At 40.8% G+C, this 15,820-nt stretch overlaps 1 protein-coding gene across 1 annotated transcript in view; it reads right to left on the bottom strand.

The window, feature by feature from the left end:
- Positions 1-10,232, bottom strand: part of RTN3 (reticulon 3) — a 61,096-nt gene extending 50,864 nt beyond the window's left edge. The window contains exon 1 of the mRNA XM_026483407.4: positions 9,835-10,232. Within this exon, the coding sequence (XP_026339192.1) occupies positions 9,835-9,973 (139 nt within the window). The 5' untranslated portion in view covers positions 9,974-10,232. The remainder of the gene's footprint in view (positions 1-9,834) is intronic.
- Positions 10,233-15,820: the final 5,588 nt, after the last annotated feature.

The raw sequence follows: 15,820 nt of genomic DNA, 5'->3' as shown, positions 1-15,820 counted from the left end.
TCTTCCTCTCCCATTCCCCTGCTTGTGTTCCCTCTCTCGCTGGCTGTCTCTCTCTCTCTAATAAATAAATAAATAAATAAATAAATAATCTTAAAAAAAAAGACACAAAAACTTGAAGCTTATATCAGTATTTAAACCTGCACTTTTCTTGAAAGTCTGTGCCTTTCTTTCTGTATCATTCTCTCCACCAGTTATACCACCTGTCCTTATATTGCTGATCTGAAATGTGTATGCTACTCACCTAAAAATTTACTAGTCAAGTTTATATTTGAAAACTCCATCAGACCAGTAAGATAAGATCTTGTCTCCTTACTTCTTAACCCTTCTCTCCAGCAGCATACTGAGTGGGTGAGAAGTGGAAAAACAGGAGGAAAAAGACCACATGGCACACTAGTGTAGGTTTTCAAATTTGGGTCAAGCTGTACTAGATAATTGTTGGGGGGAGAGGAAGAGAGGTGTGTTGGATTGGACATGAGACTCAAGTTTTGATTGAGATGGGGGAAAATAAATCAAATAAATCTGTTTGAATTTTCTAACCCCCAGTAAAAATACTATTCCAATGAATTATTCATTTTAGTGATAACTGTCCTTCAACACCAGCAAAATATAAACTATATTTTTAGGAAAGAAGCAAGGTTACTTTTAGGAACAACTTTGTACAATGAATGACTTCTATATTAACCTCAAAACGTCTGCCTTTGTGTTAGTTTCTATAGATTACTAAAGCATCTTCCAATACATAAGGAAAAGTAGTGTTTGAAATTTTATATAAAATTAATATAATGAAAATTAGAAATTCATTAGCTCTTTCAAACATCTTTTCTTTCTACTGTTAAAGTAGAAGATTTTTGTCACGGGGCACCTGGGTGGCTTAGTTAAGCATCTGCCTTTGACTCAGGTCATGGTTCCGGAACTCCCTGCTCAGCAGGCAGCCTACTTCTCCCTCTCCCTCTCCCTGCCGCTTGTGCTTTCCCTTGCTTGCCTTCCAAAAAAAAAAAAAAAAAAAAAAAAAAACCCAAAAGATTTTTGTCAGTTTTCCTTTTTGCCTATAAATCTAGGCTCTCTGAAAAGGCTTTTTCCAGTCTTTCTCATGACCACAATTCCTGATGGCAACTCCTGTCACTTCTGTAGAAGCTGCTAAACGGAGCCAATTAATACCCCCTGCCCTATCAGAATTCTAGGGATGGGCAGACCAATTTTTTCCCCCAAACTTTATGCCATTTTTTTCTCTTATATTTTTGTTATGACCTCCACTCTATTACTCAATATTAGTGGTAAAAGTGGACCTCCTTATCTTGCACAAAGCAGTTCCGATATCATGACTAAGGCTTTCTTTAAAAAACAAACTTTTTATTTTAGAATAATTTTAGATTTACAGAAAAGGCCCAAAGAGTAGAGTGTTGCTTTATATCCAGCACTCAGTTTCTCCCATTGTTAACAAGTTACATTAATATGGTGGTACCTTTGTCACATTTAAAGAACAGTGATATATTACTAATAAGTAAATTCCATACTTCATTCGTATTTCATTAGTTTTTCCTTATTGCCTTTTTTCTGTCCCAAAATCCCATTCAGGATACCATATCACGTTTTGTCATCGTGTCTCCTTAGCCTCTTTTGGACTATAACAATTTCTCAGACTTCCCTTGCTTTTAATGATCTTGATAGTTTTGAGGAATATTGGTCAAATATATGAGGAGGTCAGAATGTACCTCAATTTGAGTTTGTCTCATGGTTAGAATGGAGCTTTGGGGAAGATTACCACTTAGGTAAAGGGCCATCTTTGTCGTAACATATCAAGGGTACATGCTATCAATATGACTTATCGCTGAAGATGTTAACCTTGATCGCCTGGCTGAGATGGTTTGCCTGGTTTCTCGAGGTGGTACTTCTTCCCCATCCTTCCACACTGTACTCTCTGGAAGCAAGTCACTAAGCACTTCCCACTGTAACTCCTCTGAACCCTAAAAGAGTTGGAAGGCTTTCTTTGTACATTTATGGAGTAAATGTATATGCAGTCCAAGAGGAGAAACAAGCAGGATTCTTGTTGCAAAAGAAACACAATTAGAAAGTCTAACAGAAATAAAAAGGACTGTGTAAATAGGAAATTGATTACAAATATTTTAATGACCCAACTTTTTTTAAAGATTTTATTTATTTATTTGAGAGAGACACAAATAGCAACAGAGAGCACTAGTGGGGAGGAGAGGGAGAAGCAGGCTCCCCGCTGAGCACGGAGCACGACATGGGGCTCGATCTTAGGCCCCCGGGATCATGACCTGAGCTGAAGGCAGACACTTAACTGACTGAGCCACCCAAGCGCCCCTTAATGACCCAACTTCTAAAACAGTACATTTACTTTTAGATATGTCTTACCCTTTTCCAAATAATGTTTAAGATCAATGTATTGAATCAAAACCTCAGATTTTGTTAGAAATAAGATGGAAATTAAACCTATTTTAACATATTTTAAAAACCTGACATATCAGACCAGCCGACCACGGAGTCCTTATTGGAAATGCGGTCTCTTTATAACATACCAAAACATGGCATTCAAGTGATTATAAAAGAAACCTTTCTGGATTAAAGCCATTAGTGGAAAATACCACGAGTCCAGAAGTCAAAAGAGTAGTCAAAGAAACCAATCTTAAACATAAGATATATTTATCGCAGATACAGTTTTATGGGCTTACATAAAAACTTTCGTGGATATGTCAATTTCCATAGGGGTTAAGTTCTTGCAAAACTCATAATTCAATTTTCAAAAACCAAACATTCTTAATCTGCAGTCTATGAACAATTTCGTAGTAGTTCATGAACTATGGACCTTGTGAGAGCTTACGCAATACTTCGTTTATATGCATGTTTTTCTGGGAATAGAATTTCTCCATTCAGTCCATAAATATTTACTGAACACCTATTATGAACCAAGAAATAGTTTTAGTTGCTGAACAAAAATGGTTAGTTGCTTATTCAAAAATATCTGAGAGCCTGCTTTGTACCAGGTCCTGCTCAGACATTAGAGCAATGAATAAAACAGCAAAACCCCCTACTCTGTTGGAACTTATATCTAGTGTGCAAGACAGACAATAAAGTTAAGTCAGATTATATACCGTATACATGTAAATATAGAACGATTATGACAGAAAAACAAAGCAGGGGAGACCTATAAGGTATTTTTTCTTGTGCAATTTAGATAAGGTAGTCAAAGACCTAACAAAGGAGAGCAACAGAAAAGCTGCGAAGATGTACAGGGAAGAGCATTCTAAGCAAAGAGAACAGCAAATAAGACTCTGAGGTAGAGGAGCATTCCTGGTGTGAAGAACAGCAAGGGAGCCAGTGTGACTAAAGCTGGTGAGTAAGAGGAAGGTTGAAGCCAGATATCATAAGGCTTCAGAAGCCCTCTGAAGACTTTGGCATTGACTCTGAGGAGTGTGATAGGAAGCTACTGGACCATGTGCCCATGAGTGACATGATCTGACTTATTTTTTCACAGGCTTACACCAGCTGTTGTAAGGAAAACAGACTGAAAAGAGGCAAGGGATAAAGTCTAAAGACTAGTTAGCAGGCAAGTGCAATAATCCAGCCCGGGCCAGGGTGATAACAATGGAGGTGGAGAAAAATGGTTAGACACTGGATACAGTCTGAAGGTAGAATCAATAGGATTTGCTGATAGTTGTATGAAGGAAAGAGAAGAGTCAAGGATGACTCCGAGATTTTTGATTTGGGCAAAAGATGGACAACGAATGACCATTTATTGAGAGGCAGAAGACTGAGAAGAACAGACATATACAAGGAAAGATCAATTCAGGTTTAGACAGTAAGTTTGAGATGCCCATTAGACATGAAGACCAAAGATAAAGATTTGGAAGTCACCAATTTATAGATGGTATTTCAAACCACAAGATGGGTATCATAAATGAGACCAATACAAAGAGAAAAGTTCTGAGAAGTGAGTCCTGGAGTACTCTAAAAATGTTAGAAGTTCGGGAAACAAAAAAGAATTAGCAATATGAAATACCAATATTAAGGAAATCCACAGAGTCAGAAAGATGAGTGGTTGCCAAGGAATGGAGGGAGGGAGGAATGGAGAGTGACTATCACAGGTATAGAGTTTCTTTTGGGGGGAGGATGAAAATGTTTTGACACTAGACAGTGACAATGGTTGCACAACCTTGTATAAATACAAAAAAACACTCTAAAATGGTGCTTTTAATTATGTGAACTGTATCTTAAATAAAGAAAAAAAGAACAACAACAAGAACAACTGGCAAAGAACATAGGAGGAGCAGCCAGTGAGAGTATGTGGTGTCCTGGAAGACAAATGAGAAAGGTATTTCAATAAGGAAGCAAGTGATCCATTTTACCAGAAGCTGCTGACACGGCATTGAAGATGAGGACTGAGAGGTAGCGACCAGACTTAACAATGTGGAAAATAGCTAGTGAATGTGACAAGAGAAATTTCTGTAGAAAAGTGGAGCAAAAAGGCACCTGGCTTAGGAAGCATGGGACCAGAAATTAAAGTTTTTAACTTCAACCAGTAACTGAAGTGAAGACGGTGACCGAATGATTTTTATCACATGTTGTTTCAAATTTTAAAGACAGGCAGTATGTGTATTTCAAAGAGAACTGAATTGGCCCCTCAATCCCTTAGTTTTATCCTACCCTCAACGTTACAGCAACAAACCTTTAGACTTGTCACTTAATCTCTCTGAGCATGATTCCTCATCTGTAAAATGAGGCTTATATCACTACCTATGTCACAGATAAACATAAGGCTTTCTCCTATTGAATATAGCCTCTAGAGATCTAGATGATCTGTTTTGTTTGCCTATCTTCCAAAGAGCTTTACTGTATGCTCAAACATTTGTTAAGTTAATGTATGGGCAAAACTTAAACCATAAAGCAATACACAAATATAAGACTTTTTAAAAATCAAATAACCTCCTATGTAAAATGAAGACACTTCCTTCTCACTGTTGAAATGCTTTCAGGTAACAGGACAAAAGGGCCTCTGTATCAGTTTTGCTTAAAAATTTTTCCCCAAATACCCTTCAATATATCCTAAGGGCAAGCGGCCAATGAGGAATGTGTCAGAAAGTTGCACTTCTCCTGGTTGGGTTATGACAATGTCCTTACAGGGAGAAATAAAACGGTTGATTGGAGAAAACAGGAAAGCATATTTCTTTGAAATTAAAAAAAAAAAAAAATCACAAGAGTCGCTACCTACTGACAATTACACCCCTTCCTAACAAAATAAAAACACAAATCCTATACAGTATTTAAAGGGATTCTGAAAATTGCAGTATCACAGAGTAACATGTCTTACATACGTCACGGAAATGCAGTAAAAGACTTCAACGATGCAATCACAAGCAGTACTGATTATAGCTAAAATTACTTGGTATACACAATTTTTCAAAACATCTTTAGCATACCCAATGACCAAAAATAATTCTAGAATTAACAGCTGTTATAAATGAACTGAATAAAAAGTAAGTCAGTTTCCTGGGCAACTTCTGAATGAGATAATTACATGAACATAATGCCAACTTGATAATTTTTCTCTAAAAAGTTTTATTATGAAATTTATATGTTTTTCACAAGTTTATACAGTTTAGGAGGCAGTTATAAATTCATCATTAACAACAATAAAGTCTAACACAAACTATAAGCTAAGTACATACAACAAACATGTGCAGTTATTCGTTTATTTGGAGCCTTGATAATTCCACTTGGAATTACAAAAATGCTAAGTTCCAGGATTACTACTAAAGAGAAGTGCTTTTCTATACAACAAACAACCTCAAACAAAACCGGAAATTTTAACTTTCCCTAAACTTCAATGACATGTCACCAATTCCTTCACTACCAAACTTCATTTACAAGGGCTTGAAGCATGAACAGGATTAAACAGGTGAGTCATTCCCACGCCCCCCCCAAACAAAAACAGTGAGTCCTATTATCAGGACAAATATATAATTTCCTTACCACAGAACACAGTAAAAGCGGTGAGTCCTCTATCAGGACAAATATATAATTTCCTTACCACAGAATACAATAAAAGCAATGATATTCATTTTATTTTGTTTTCAGACAATCTCTAAAATTATAAAAATTAAAAACATGATGCACTTACCAGCAATTTAATCAGCAATGCTCTAGAAATTTCAATTTAGGGTTAAGGCATACCTTTCAAATGTATGAGACTGGTTTGTTTGATCATAGTGGCTAAATTATTTGTGAATGTGACTCTTAAGAGGAAAAAAGCATTAAAAAAAACTTTTTATTCCTGGGGAACAAAAAACCCATCCAACTCAACAGGCAAATGTAAACTATATTGACACCATTCTTGCTGTCTCCTGTACTTGTGCTTCCAGTGACAGTAGGTTCCTAGTGCATCAGAACTACACTTATGGTCAGAATGCTGCAGACAATACTTAAGCATTTCTTTTTTTTAAAGCTTTATTTACTTAAGTAATCTCTATACCCCACGTGGTGCTCAAATTCACCACCCCGAGATCAAGAGTCGCATACTTTCTCGACTGAGGCAGCCAGGAACCCCAATACTTAAGCATATTGGTGTCATGTTAAGCTATCCACAAAACACTTTGGGTGCCCCCACCTCCCTAACAGACCAGCTGAATGAAAGGGCTGGTAGCTTTAAGACATTTATGTGAATGGTCAAAAGCTGAAACAGATTCACTTTTAAAAAGAAGTCCTATCAGATCTTATTTCATCATGAAGAACATTATGGTATCTCACTTGTAATTCAACTACTATTTTGTATGTATGTGCAAACAGTTTGTAACCTGCAAACAGATGTATCAAATATTAGGTATTTTTCTCAATAGGAGTTTGGATTTTGGGGCACAAAGCAAATTTGCCTAGGTCATATTGCTGAGGCTAACGATATGCACCAGGTTATACAATTCTTAAGAGACAGAATTAGGCCTGAAATCTTTGTGCCTCTGGAACTCAAATCTGTGTGTTTATCACCATGTTATACTGCCACTGATAATCTGACATGAATATAATACAGCTAACATCACTGTGAACAAGTAGATTTCTAAGGGTTAAGAGGGAAAATGCAAATTACATACTCACATTTGATTGACATGATAGGACAAAGTGTGAAATAGTGCCATTAAACGACACAGGACAACTAAGTTTCATGAGTGAGAAAAATAAGCATTTAAAGCAAAAACTTTTTTTTGCATTGTCCGAGCCATTTTTGCTTTAATTTCCATGAACAGATAAAAGAGATGTAGCTTTAATTCTGGCATCATGATTTTCATAGCAATAATAATGAACAGTCTCTGGCAAGTTACAGAATTTCAAGTGCTATAAAAACAGTAAACTTAAAGTTCAGACAACAGACATATACTTGATGTCTAATAAAGGCAGTTCTCCTCCTGAAAAGAACACCAAATATTTAAGTCTCTTTTACCTTAATCTCAATTTTCTGCATTTGAGATCTTTGATTTTCTTCAAAGGTAGAAATCTGGAAAGCCAATTCTGGCCCTTGACCTCCTTCTCCAAGCATATTACAATGCTGGCTGCACCAGTACCTGAGGCACTAGACCAGAGTGCCAGCACTCATTCTCTACCTTTAGTAGGAACTAATTTTTCTAAAAGCTGTTACTGGACAGGTCAATCGAGACAAAACTTTTTCCTCCAGGACATCAAGCGACCACTTCTTTTACTTTTTCAAAGTCTCTAAAACCAAGAGGAGCTTGGTGAAAGAATGTGAAGCTGAAGGTCGACATCAACACTTGTAGATTTTTTAAACAATCAAGGTAGATTTTTAAATATCCATTACGGTAAAATTGTGGAGTAACAAACTTCATCTTATTTTCATAGTGCAGAAGCCTAGGACATTTCCTATGAGGTATGGAGAAAACATTCTGCGAGGAAGAACTTCGATGGAATAAATACACACTGCGATATCTTAAGCTAAGCTTTTCAAGTAGTGACCTGACAAATGAGGCCCACCAAAACTGTATTAATGCTTTTTAGGTAATATTAATACACATCTACAATAAATAAGAATTTAAGACACAGTATCTATTTTGCAGATGAATCAAAAATTAAAAATCAAGAAGAATCACAAGCTATGTACAAAAGGGCTAACAACCAAACGGTAAGCAATGGCAAGTGATTAAATCCAAAACACCAAGTTGCTAAGTTATAGGGAAGCTGCTGTTCATCTGGACCTTTGCCCAGAACACGAAAATTTGGAGGAGAAACACTGGTGGTTTAAAGGGAACAAGAGTTCTAAATTTGCTGCCTCATTCCTTTATCTGGATAGCTAATCTTGACCTTGCAGAAGCTTCCTTTGATACTGTTTCTACTGAAATGGCCAAAACCACACTGGAAAATCCGACAGAGTACCAAAGCTCTCATGTGGAAATCCACTGTTCAAAAAACACCTAGAGAAAAAGGGGAACCTGGCTGGCTCAGTTGGTGGAGGATCCGACTCTTGATCTTGGGGTTGTGAGCCCGAACCCCACGTTGGGTGTAGAGATTACTTAAAAACAAAACAAAACAAAACCGAAACACCTAGACATGTATTTAAAGTGAAGATGAGAAATTCTACATTCCTTACATCAACCTAAGATTCTGGCAAAGGAGACAAATATTCAAAAACCCCTCAAAATCCTTTAAGGTAACTAAATACAGGGCAAAATTATCTGTACTCTCCCGGGCTTATGGCCCACTTCTTTTGACAAAAAGGTTTTTTTCTTTTCTTCAAAGACTGCGTTCCTTTAAGAACCACCACCTGCTCATGGTGCATTTTTTTTTCCCCTCAAGAAGGCATCTGCACTGCAGATCTCTGCACGAGGGGAGCTTCAGCTTGCCAGCCAGCTCCCACCAGCAGGCAAACGCGTATACAATGGAAACTAAAAGCGGCCCGCAGCTTCCCTCCTAGTCTTTCACACAGATAGGAGAATGGGGTTCAACCAGCTCCTGCTTTGTCTAATTTTTCTCCCCCTCCCCCCTTTCTGCGCTAAACACGCCCTTTTGTTACACTGCGATCAATAACATCCCACAGAAAGCATGAAATCAAAATGTGTTGATTTCTTGGCATGACTCTATTATCTTCTAGAATATAAGCAACTGATTGCTTGTCCCCACCCCCACGTCGCGCCAGTGAAGAGCAGGCTGTGTTGCAGATGCAGCCGCGGATCCATCTTGGACCATCAGCTGCTCCCTCCCAAATCTTCCCTGAGCTGTTCTCCATCACGCCTCCTCTTACCTCTAAGCCTCAGAAAATCGGGCATTTAGAGAGTCTAGCCACAAAAAAAATTACAAGCAGATAAAAGGAGTATAGAAAACGGCTACAGTGTTTCCATTAAACTTCCTCATCCTCCCCATGGGAAATAAAAAATTTTTTTTGTAAGACTACCATGAATTTCTGATTATGCCAACATCCTCTGCAAACCTGCAATGCAACCCTTTCACCATCATCCCCTCAAAATCGTAACTAGTTCTTTCTCCTACAACCAACCTGCCCCAATCCTCTCAATCTCTCTAATCCTCCACTAAATCACCCCGGTTCAGCGGACCGCTCCCCCGAACTGGTGTTTTTCCCCACCTGGCCGGCCTCGGCGTTACCGCCCACTCCCTAGACTATCTCCCCGCCCCCAACCTGTTTGCCTCACACCCCGTTATTTCCTCACCGCCTGCACCACCTTACGCTCCCCTCCCCCTTAGCCCATTTTCCAGACGCTCGTTCCCGGGGGCTGAAGCCTCCAGTAAGAGCGGGTGATTTGCATTCCCCGGCCCCAAAAACAACCCCCGAGAGGGCGGGGTTCCCCCGGCGCGCCTCACCCGCACAGGAGGAGCCGCAGCTCTTCGCCCCCAGGGCGGGGCAGGATCCAGGGCTCCCGCCGCCGGGCGCCGAGGGTTCGGCCCCGGAGGACGACGAGGAGACGGACGGGGACTGAGTGGCCGCCGACGGCTCCGCCATGGCTGCGCGAGCAAGGGCAGGAAAGGGATGAAGAGAGATGTGGGGCGGGAGAGAGGGAGGGGAAAGAAAATAATCAAGCAGCTGGCTCTCAGAAGTCCCTTCGTTGCTCTTGCTCCGAGGACAGACTCCGACAGACTGACTGACTCAGCCGAGCGCAGCGAGAGGGCAGGAGCGCGAGCGCGCAGGCGCACAAAAGGCTCTTCGGCGGGCGGCGGTCCCGCCTAGGAGCCCAGCGACGCAGAGCGCAAGCGCAAGAACTGTCCCTCCGCGCTCCAGCGGGGAAGGAGGGGCAAAACTGGCTTCACGCTGCGTCCGCGCGAGAGGCGAAGGGGGGGTAGCGCCCCTCCGGGAACCAGACGCAAGGGGCGTGGCCAAGTGCCAAGCTCCGCCCACCACTGCGGCCGAAGTGGGAGGGGGCCCTGCAGGTTAGCGTCTGTTTAGAACTCTTTTGTGAATATTTTAGGGTCGGCGGATTATGTGTTTTAACGATATTAGTTTCTTTTGCTTCCATTAGCTGGAGTGTATCTTTCCCATACATTCCAGAGCGGGTGTCTATTGTCTGATGCGTTTCTGCCTTTGACGCCAGTGAAAAGTGAAAACCACAATGTGGATAGACCCTACAAGGTGCTTTATGAATTTTTCTGGATGTGTCGTAATATCACCATGAGGCAGAGATGGCACTATCTCCCGTTTGGTAGGTGGAGCAAGATGCTATACAGAATGAAAAGCTATTACGCATTCCAGTCACATTGCAATGCAGTCGCAGAACCTCCTACATATTCTTACGTTGTTTCTGTTCCCAAAGAGGGGTCCACCTTGGGTCTTAAGGTTGTCCTTTCCTCCAAGTGGGCTATCGGGTAAAGAAGACATATTTTGAAGAAAAAAGAGCTGAGCTAATGAGAAAAAGAAGAGCTAGGATATAACATCCTGGCTGCGGTTATGGAGGAGGGTAAAATGAGGTATTAAAAATTGAGATATGGCAGAAAATACACATAATTGAAATTTATTCACAGCCTAAATGGAGTCCTTAGCAGAGAATTTACTTGAAGCCAGATATCTAGCTTATGCTGAATTTTGTTCATTTTTTTGTCTTCTCTTTGGTTGGATTGTGAAATAGAAAGCCTTCTCCATATGCCTTGTTAAAATATTTGAAAAGTGCATAATTCTTTTCAAAAGGGGAACGTAAACTGGAAATGACCACAATCAAAACTGTAGGCCTTGTTATTGCTAAAGCAGCAATCGATGACCTGAAGGACAATTGCAAAATCAGCAGATCCTGTAAAGATGCAGCCTCATGAAGGGGGAGATAGTAAGCCAGGCAGCAACACAGAGGAAAAGCGATCTGACCAGTGGAAATCTTCTAGAACAGGAAGTGGACTATATCTGCCCTTGACAGTTTTTAAGGTCGGGTAAAGCTCAGATAGGAAAAAAACTGGCCATTGCAACACCCCGAAAAAAAAGGCACAGAAGACATTTCCTAAAATAACTTGGTGGCAAATATCTTACTCTGAGACTTAACAGCATCAGTTGATAATGCGGCAATCTGTCCTTTAGATGACAAAGGGAAATACGAGCCAATCGGATAACCAAGCTAGTTATCTATCCATTCTAATAAATGCATAAACTTTAAAAATGTTACTAGGAGCTGGGTAAGGAAATGCATGATGCTGGTCCCTCACCCCCACAGCGATTGCTAGGATCTGAAGACCCTGCTTGGAAAGGAAGCCTGTTTTCATTGTATCTAGAAGCAGAGAAAAGAAGCTAAAATCAAGACACTGATGTTGTCTTGGTGGTCCTTTCATACTCTTAAGATTTCTTACATCAGAGGCCTTCTCTAGGTCCAGTTCCTGAAGCTGCCTTTCCTTCCTGCTCCCTCTTGCTATACCAGTAAACTTCCCTGAGACTGACTCTTGCTTGAGATGTTATTTGTATATATGGTTTGTTCCACAAATGTTTACTGATCACCTGCTGAATGACATTGTCCTGGGAAATTTGGAGGAATCCAAAAAATGTTTGTCCTGTCTTCAGTGAGCTTACAAGCTAGTTGGGGCTTAAAACATACTCACATAAAAATAAAAATTAAATAGCAACCAAAACAATCCCCAGCAACACAAAGCTACAGTGTTCTGCTTGGATGGCAAGTGAATTGTATGGATTTAAAGGGAGAGGGAATCACTATGGAGTTGTTGTGGCTTGGGGAGGTTTTATGAAGAAGTGCAAAGTCAGATGGGAGTTTGGAATGGAAAGGAGGTCATTAAAGGCAGAGGAGAATGGTATGAAGCAAATGCCAGGGGCTGCTTTTGTGCAAGTGTACAATAAGACCTCCTTCTGGGCAGACCAGTCACAGAAGAGCGCCCCTTCTTCCCAGCCCAACCCATGATGCACTTCAGTGCTGGCTTGTTTAGCAGAACTTGGCCTAGTTTTGGTCCCCTCTTGCCCCTCCCCACCCCAGGCTGCCTTAGACCTACATGTAGACTGCACAGCCATCTGTGGTGGCTAGAGGGTCAGAAGTGTGACCCCGTGTAAGGTGTTTTGGGTGTGGTTAGCCCAGGTTGGCTGGAGCCAAGGGCTAACAAGAGGGAGATGAAATGGGGAACATGTGTTGGGGCCAGAGTGTGGAGAAGCAGTAACATAGCACTAAGGAACTGAGGCTTCCCTTTAAGGCTAATGGGGATTCAGTGAATGTTTGCAGGCAGGAAAGGGCTCAGATGGGATTTCTAAAGTGCTCACTGGAGCATAGCCACCTCTCAGTTCTGTGGAGCCATTTTTATTGCTGCGGCTCTGAGCTGGGCCCCTTCTTCCTTGGCCCTGTCCTTATAGGATCGGTATTTACACAGTTAATATCCCCCCTCAGCTTCTGGGCCATCTCATTATCCCATCTTTTCCTTACTAGAAAAAAAATTTTTTTAATTAACAAATCTCTTCAAATATGTTCATATGTCATATATATATATATATATATATATATTCATGTATATATGAACGTATATATACCTTAAAGTTTTCTTCTGTTATTAACCCCTTTCCAGCTCCTAGTCTCCCCCTCCAAACACACATAGGTAAGTACTGTTAGGAGCTTTTTGTGGCAAATGCAAAGGTGAATATAGCAAATCTGTATCCTCATTCACTCTTTTTTTTTAAATATTTTTTTTTAGATTTTATTTATTTATTTGAGATAGAGAGCATGAGCAGGGGGGAGCGGTAGAGGGAGAAACAGGCTCCCCACTGAGCAAGGAGCCTGGGATCATGACCTGAGCTGAAAGCAGATGCTTAACCAACTGAGCCACCCAGGCTCCCCCTCGTTTACTCTTTTTAACACAAATGATAGCATGTTATACACAGGTATGTTGCTTCCTTTCTTAATAGTAAATTCGAGTGATCTTCCGTAGTATCCTTTTGAAGAGACAGCCATGCTGTTAACAAGAACAATAATGAAGCAGCTGGTAGGTCTTGAGCTCAGTGTGTTACCACCATGTTGAGGGTCTGATATATCCAACTGTATAACAGTCTGTGAGTTGGGGTTGACTATTTTTTCTTTTCTTTTTTTTCAGAGAGAGAGAGAGGCAGGGGAGGGGCAGAGGGAGAGGGAGAGAGAGAATCTTGAGCAGGCTCCACGTCCGGCATGGAGACCAACTGGACTTGGGGCTCGGTCTCACTGACCCCAAGACTCCAGGCGCCCAGCTGGGCATCATTTAAATATTTGTACCCTACTTTGCTCTGTGTACAGAATGAGCTATTGACTTGGTGTCATAGTTTATAAAAAGAAAATAGTCGGGGCGCCTGGGTGGCTCAGTCAGTTAAGCATCTGACTCTTGATTTTGGCTCAGGTCATGATCCCAGGGTCCTACTGAGCAAGGAGCCCCATGCGGGGCTCGATCCCAGGACCCTGAGATCATGACCCAAGCCGAAGGCAGATGCTTAACCAACTGAGCCACCCAGGTGCCTCAGGCATATGTCTTATGCATATATCAGCCATAATGCCTAGCACTATGCCTGGCACATGACAGTTTTGGAAAGCTATTTTTGGAAAGCTTTGGAACCTGAGTCACAGTGGATGTCACTGCAGAAAACAATTTTGTTATTTCTGTGCTTCATAAAATACTTGATCACGAATATTTATGACTTTGTTTTGGCATTCCAGAATGAATATGATTACCAATTTTTGAGCACTAACTATGCATCAGTCATAATTGCCAAATACTTACATCTCATTTAACCCACAACAATTCAAATCATTTTGCAATAGATAATGAAATCAGTTCAAAGAGGTTAACTAACTCACCCAAGTTTGCACAGCTAGTAGGCATCGAAGCCAGAATTCAAAGCCAGGTGAGTCCGACCCCAAACCCTGTGGTTTTAACCACTCACACATGTCTGCATGTCACCTGCTTGTGGAAAACCACAAGGAAAGCTCAGCCTCCGGTCATACTACATGACTCAGTTCAGGGTGAGATGGCTGAAGTCAGGCCGTAATCAGTATTATCAATATTTAGCATTTTGAATGTCCACTGTTTTGATGATCCTGGTTATTTGAGAAGGAAACAACACTAACAACAAAACATATTTCTCATTTATAGGAGTAGCTATCTAAGCTGTGATTAATCCTAAAGTCTACCTATAATTTGTACTGTGTTGTTCTAAATGCCAAAAACTTCTACAAGGTATGGGGAAGGCTGATGTGCTGACACTGACTTTGATGAAATTAATTGAGATAGATGTAATGTCAGTGTTTGCTGGTCACTTCCTGACAGGATGGATTTCAGTGGATCTCTCCTGGGAGCCCTTAAAATAGAACAGCGTATTTTGTTTGAAAGCAAAAGTTAGGGACTTAATATTAAGGGAGCAAGAAAGAGTGAGCAGTGTTAGGTGTCTCATATCCCTTCTTTATTCATCCATTCAATAAATATTAGAGTTTCTACTATCTGCCTGGCATTGTATGAAGCACTGTGGATATAGCAGTAAATAAAAACAGACAAAAATTCCTATTCTAGTGGGAAGAGAAACAAAAAGATTATGTTTTACTGAAAACATGTCAGGGGTGCCTGGGTGGCTCAGTTGGTTAAATGTCTGCCTTCTGCTCAGGTCATGATCCCAGGGCCCTGGGATCTAGCCCTGAGTCTGGCTACCTGCTCAGTGGGGAGTCTGCTTCTCCCTCTGCCCCTCACTGCACTTGTGCTCTCTCTCAAATAAGTAAATAAATAAAAATAAAACAAAAGTCAGATGGTAAGAAGTCTAATGAAGTTGGATGGGGAAGGGGACTAGAGAATGCTGGGATGTGTGTGCAATTTTAAATTCCTATCCTGTGTGTTGAAATTGTGACAAGTCATTGGCCTTTGGCCCCTCTTTCTTTCTGAGCATGGCAACATAATGACCAGGACTTGTGTCACATCCTGTGGGTCCTGCCTTCTGCACACCTAGTGTGAAACCCCGGTATCCCCTTGCCCTGATGTTCGTGGCTAGTTAAGAAACTAGCTGGCCTGAGTGGACTAGATCTAATCTAGACTTAAATCTAAAGCCTAGAGGAGGGTATTCAAATAATCTTGAGAGTTTGAGGAGAATAAGAAAGCAGGGGAAAAGAAATCAAAACAGGATTTCTTTAGATAAGATTAGGCAGAATTATCTCTCTCTCTTCACCTCTGTCCTAATCACTCGGGAAGTAAGAACAAACAAACAAAAAAACGAACCAAAAAAAAAAAAAAAAAAAAAACAGCTCAAAGGCTTGGCAGGACCTAGAGGCAGCTGAAAGGAGGTTCTGGGTAGATTATAATAGTTAAGGCAGAGACAGAAGCGGGGCGCCTTGCTGGCTAGGGGAGCATGCCGCTCTTGATCTCCCAGTGGTGAATTCGA

Source organism: Ursus arctos, unplaced genomic scaffold, assembly GCF_023065955.2.
Source record: "Ursus arctos isolate Adak ecotype North America unplaced genomic scaffold, UrsArc2.0 scaffold_23, whole genome shotgun sequence".
Taxonomy (NCBI): domain Eukaryota; kingdom Metazoa; phylum Chordata; class Mammalia; order Carnivora; family Ursidae; genus Ursus; species Ursus arctos.
Note: the sequence above shows the minus strand (reverse complement) of the source record. Positions and strands in the feature narration are given on the sequence as shown.